Source organism: Kryptolebias marmoratus, unplaced genomic scaffold, assembly GCF_001649575.2.
Source record: "Kryptolebias marmoratus isolate JLee-2015 unplaced genomic scaffold, ASM164957v2 Scaffold39, whole genome shotgun sequence".
Taxonomy (NCBI): domain Eukaryota; kingdom Metazoa; phylum Chordata; class Actinopteri; order Cyprinodontiformes; family Rivulidae; genus Kryptolebias; species Kryptolebias marmoratus.
The window spans coordinates 35,856-41,601 of record NW_023665773.1 but is presented as its reverse complement, the minus strand read 5'-3'; the positions used below and the strand labels follow the sequence as shown (position 1 = coordinate 41,601).

General features: G+C 40.3%; 1 protein-coding gene across 1 annotated transcript in view; it reads right to left on the bottom strand.

Moving 5' to 3' along the window:
* The window catches only part of LOC119616821, a 40,153-nt gene that overhangs the window by 29,999 nt on the left and 4,408 nt on the right, over positions 1-5,746 (bottom strand). The window contains exons 2-3 of the mRNA XM_037974408.1: positions 5,364-5,498; positions 1,726-1,854 (exon numbers count right to left, since the gene is read on the bottom strand). Of these exons, the coding sequence (XP_037830336.1) occupies positions 1,726-1,854; positions 5,364-5,498 (264 nt within the window). The remainder of the gene's footprint in view (positions 1-1,725; positions 1,855-5,363; positions 5,499-5,746) is intronic.

Sequence of the window (5,746 nt, the reverse complement as noted above, 5' to 3'; positions counted from 1 at the left end):
TAATCTGATCAATAATCTGTAATCTGATCTGTAATCTGATCTGTAATCTGATCGATAATCTGATCTGTAATCTGATCAATAATCTGATCAACAATCTGATCAATAATCTGATCAACAATCTGATCTGTAATCTGATCAATAATCTGATCAACAATCTGATCTGTAATCTGATCAATAATATGATCAATAATCTGATCGATAATATGATCAATAATATGATCGTCACATTTATTTATTTTTCCTTCATATTTACTGATCAATCAATAATCATCATCTGTAAAACTGATCCTGGTGTGAACTTACTGGTTCTGATGGTTAATCTGGTTCCGGATCCAAAGATGATTTTCTCTAAACCTCCAGTTTTCACACATCAGGAAGCTTCATGACACAAACTCTGCAGCTTCTATAATCTATGATAATCTACGATAATCAACAATAATTTACAATAATCTACAATAATCTACATAATCTACAATAATCTACGATAATTTACAATAATCTACAATAATCTACGATAGTCTACAATAATCTACGATAATCAACGATAATCTATAATAATCTTTAATCTACATTAATTTTGTTCTCTTTAATCTGTTCGATCTTTTTGGATTAAAATTAATCTTCCGACAGATGTTCCGCTCACAGCTGCTTCAGGGTTCTAAAGAAGGTTTAATAAACTGATCGTTTTTGTATTTTATCTTTAAATCAGTTGTTATTTCTGGCAGAACGGAGCGGTTCTGATGGTTCTGAAGGTTCTGATGGTTCCGGACCCACACAAGCAGAACCTTCAGCTTCAGGTCATCTCTAAAAGCAGCTGGATTCATCCATTCATCAGAAACTGATGTTCTGCTTTTAATCGGGTCAAAGTTTGATTTAAACCCAGTGATCTGGTGCCTCACCGGTTCTGACGGCTGACCCGGGCCCAACAGAACCAAAGTCCAATAGAAAGGTTCTGTTTGAGCTGCTTTTATTATTAGGTTGTTTTCTGTGCAGCTGAGTTCAGAACAAACATTTAGGTTTAATAAGAACATTTCAGGATTTTAGCTCCAGAACAAAAGGTTCTGAAGAGTTCTGGTGCTCCAGAACTCTTCAGAACCTCGGGATTCTTTCATCAGTTAAAAGTTTTAAATGAACTCACTGGACTCGACGCTCAGCTTGGTTCCGGACCCGAACAGAATTTTATCGCTGCCTCCAGAATTCACACAACAACATCCTCCAGAACAAAAACTGGTCCTGAGCTCAGAATCAGAACCTCAGATACCTGAGGTTCTGATTCTGAGCTCAGAACCAGAACCTCAGGTATCCAATCGGTATTCTTTAGTCTTGATCGGATTTTTTAACTCAGAATATTCTGCAGAACTTTTCTCAGAGTTTGATCCAAACTGAGGTAGAGATAAGTTCTGGTTCTGATCCGAGAGTAAAAACAGATCAAACTTACTGCCGTCCACCGAGACTTTAGATCCAGAACCGAACAGGGTTCTGTTCAGACCAGAACCTGTCACACAACTACACCACACGGGTCCAAGACCAGAACTGATACCTGAACACTGACCCAGAAACCCAGACAATGCCAGAACCCATCAGAACTATCAGACCCATCAGAACCTTTGGTTCTGGAGGAGATCAACTTTCATTTCAATAAAATCTGAAAACAACAAAAAGTCAAAGTTGGAACTTTTTAAACGAAGACAAACTGAGTCGTTTTTCTACTCAGTTTCAACTTACGGTTCTGGACCTTCAGCCCGGTTCCGGGTCCAAACACCAGTTTACCGTAACCGGTCCCAGCATTCACACAACCAGAATCATCAGAACAAAAACTCAGAACCTTCGATCCAGATGTTGAGAGGAAAGATTCTGTCGTCAGAAATTAAAGTTGAATCATTTCTGATGACAAAGTTCTGCTTTTCTTCAGAACCAGAACCAGAACCAGAAAAACCTCCCGGATTTCTCTTCAGTTCATAGAAACCAAGGAGATCAAAACTTTAGTTTTCTCTCAGATAGAAATCAATCAGTCAATCAGTCAGTCAATCCATCAGCTGCAGTTTTAAATTTTTAAACTTTTTTCCTTGAATAAAATATTTCATAATAAAGTTTATTTTTATTTTATTTATTAGTTTTTCTTCACCTGAATCGACGATCAGCCGAGTTCCTGCAGCGAACATCAGTTTATTGTTGGTTCCCCTCATCACACATCGAGTGAAGCCTCAACAAGAACCCACCGTGGCCTCTGACCTCTGAAATCTGGAGGGTTTAATCTGTCCTCTGTAATCTGGAGGGTTTAATCTGACCTCTGAAATCTGGAGGGTTTAATCTGACCTCTGAAATCTGGAGGGTTTAATCTGTCCTCTGTAATCTGGAGGGTTTAATCTGACCTCTGTAATCTGGAGGGTTTAATCTGACCTCTGTAATCTGGAGGGTTTAATCTGTCCTCTGTAATCTGGAGGGTTTAATCTGACCTCTGTAATCTGGAGGGTTTAATCTGACCTCTGAAATCTGGAGGGTTTAATCTGTCCTCTGTAATCTGGAGGGTTTAATCTGACCTCTGTAATCTGGAGGGTTTAATCTGACCTCTGTAATCTGGAGGGTTTAATCTGTCCTCTGTAATCTGGAGGGTTTAATCTGACCTCTGTAATCTGGAGGGTTTAATCTGACCTCTGAAATCTGGAGGGTTTAATCTGTCCTCTGTAATCTGGAGGGTTTAATCTGACCTCTGTAATCTGGAGGGTTTAATCTGACCTCTGTAATCTGGAGGGTTTAATCTGTCCTCTGTAATCTGGAGGGTTTAATCTGACCTCTGTAATCTGGAGGGTTTAATCTGACCTCTGAAATCTGGAGGGTTTAATCTGTCCTCTGTAATCTGGAGGGTTTAATCTGACCTCTGTAATCTGGAGGGTTTAATCTGACCTCTGTAATCTGGAGGGTTTAATCTGTCCTCTGTAATCTGGAGGGTTTAATCTGACCTCTGTAATCTGGAGGGTTTAATCTGACCTCTGAAATCTGGAGGGTTTAATCTGTCCTCTGTAATCTGGAGGGTTTAATCTGACCTCTGTAATCTGGAGGGTTTAATCTGACCTCTGTAATCTGGAGGGTTTAATCTGTCCTCTGTAATCTGGAGGGTTTAATCTGACCTCTGTAATCTGGAGGGTTTAATCTGACCTCTGTAATCTGAAGGGTTTAATATGACCTCTGTAATCTGGAGGGTTTAATCTGACCTCTGTAATCTGAAGGGTTTAATCTGACCTCTGTAATTTGGAGGGTTTAATCTGTAATCTTTAGGATCCTGAATTTATTTCAGGATCAAACTTACGAAGTCAAACTTACGGTTTTGGACGAACAGTTTGGATCCGTCCCCAAACACGGTTCTGTATCCTCCCTGACCCGTCACACCCTGACACACAGCCCAACAAAAACCTCCTCCTGCAGCCGAACCCCACTCTAACCAGCCGGACTGAGTCACTTTAACCAGGTGAACTGAGTCACTTAAACCAGCCGGACTGAGTCACTTAAACCAGCCGAACTGAGTCACTTAAACCAGCCAAACCAGCCGAACCAGCCGAACTGAGTCACTTAAACCAGCCGAACCAGCCAAACTGAGTCACTTTAAACCGAATCATTCCTGCATTTTTTCCTTTTTTTTAGCTCAGAAATTTGTTTGAAAAAGTTCGAAGCTTCTAATCGACTGACCTGAGGACACGAGGAGTTCTGTGCCGCCGCTGAAGATCAGTTTGTTTCCAGCTCCATCCACACACTCACACACACTCACACACAAACCTCACACACACTCATACACACATTTAATAAAAATAATCTGTTTGTATTTGCAGTTTGGGCTTCCTGGGACCTGATGGGAAACAGGTACTGTCCAAGGCTGTCCCTGGACAGCCGAGGACAGCCATGGACAGCCGAGGACAGCCGAGGACAGCTGGGGACAGCCGGTCTGAGGAAGTTAAACTAACTCTGGGTTTGTTTATCTGTAAGGTTTGATTCTGAAGCTTCATCAGAACAGAAACTGATATAAAAACCAAAAAGCAGCAGAAACAATAAAGGTCAAACCTTCAGCTGTGTGGTTCTGTTTGGTTCTGTTTGGTTCTTTTTGGGTTCTGATCCAAACCAGTTTGCTGAGGATCAAACAAACTCCCTCTGGGATTAAACTCAGCTGAACTTTAATCTCAGATTTTCTTTTCCATCCTTCAGTTTTTCTCTTTGAACACTTTTCCATTGAGAACAGAAACCTTTAAAGTCGTACCGGGCTGAACGAAGATCCTGGTTCCAGGTCCAAACGTCAGTTTGTTTCCTGCCGTGTTCTCCACACCGTGAGGCGCGCCGAGACAAAAACCTGCGGCTGCCGCTCGGCTCTTTAACGCCTGATTTATGGATGTTTGACAGAAGGTTCCTGGTTCCTGCAGCCGTCTGACGGTTTGTTCTTAATGTGGAGTAAAAGAACAGATGTTCCTTCGGCTGCTTTTAAAGGAGTTTAATTCTTCTCAGGATGAAGTTTGTTCATTATTGTTGTTGTTTGTCCCTCAGAACGAATTCAACTCGTTTTTATTTCACAACCTTTCAAAGTTAAAGTTAAAAATGTTTATTTCTTTATTTTTCTGCGCTCCAGAATTCCTGATTTATTTATATTTTATGATTTTGTTTTTAAAAAAGATCAGTTTGTTTTGTTTTTCCGACGTTTAAAGAATAAAATGTTCATCTCTGACGGCTCTCAGTGTTTTAGTTTCTCACCTCGATGAATGAAGACTTTAGTTCCTTTTCCAAAAGAAATCCGGTCATTTCCTCTTTGATTCACACAGAAACTCGGCCTGAAACAAAAACTCTGGATCTGCTTTCAACTTTCCTCTGCAGCTTGTCGTTCTTTATTTCTTTTTTTTGGTTCAGATTCAGGTTTTCACTCCATCAGGAACCTTTTTTCTTCTGTTTTCAGTGAAGATTTCTTTCCGTTAATGCTTTTACTTTGTGCCGGTAAAAAGTTCGACTGTGACCTGATCGGACCTTTCGTTTGGTTCCTTTTCCAAAGTAAAGTTTGTTGTTTCCTCCTCAGACTGCTTTTACTCCTTTTTTTTATCTTCATCCTGGTAATTTAGTTTGTTTCACTCTTTGATCCTCTGGGCTGAATAAATAATTCTGAAGCTTTTTTCTCTCCATCTTTGTTTCGAAGGAATCTGTTTTTCTTTCACATCCTTCAGATTAATCTCTGCTGACTGACGAACAGAAACCAGAGGAAAGATTCTGTTCGGTTCTTTCCTGAAGGAAACTTTATCATCGACTCAAACCACAACGAAAAGTTCTGAACCTGAAGTCCGGATCATCTGAACCCGGTTTTCATCCCAGAATCTGGGTTGTGAGTGGAATCTGACCTCTGACCTCCTCTGTTTCCATGGTAACTCCCGTCTCTTCAGGTGAAGCCATCAGGTCGTTCCTCATCAATAATCCAATAATCACCGTCGACTTGTCACGATCACAAGCTCCGCCTCCATCAAAGGGGGCGTGGCCTGAAAGCAGAACAGCAAAAATTAAAAACTTTTCAACAAATTCAAGTTAGAAGAAGAAAAACTTTCAATAATTAACCTGTTTCTGAAAATTAACCTGTTTTAATGCAAACAGATTCATTTTCAATGTTCTGGTAATTTTTCTGTTTAAATTTATTTACAAGCCTACAGTTAGTCTACAGTTGGTCTACAGTTAGCCTACAGTTAACCTACAGTTGGCCTACAGTTAACCTACAGTTGGCCTACAGTTA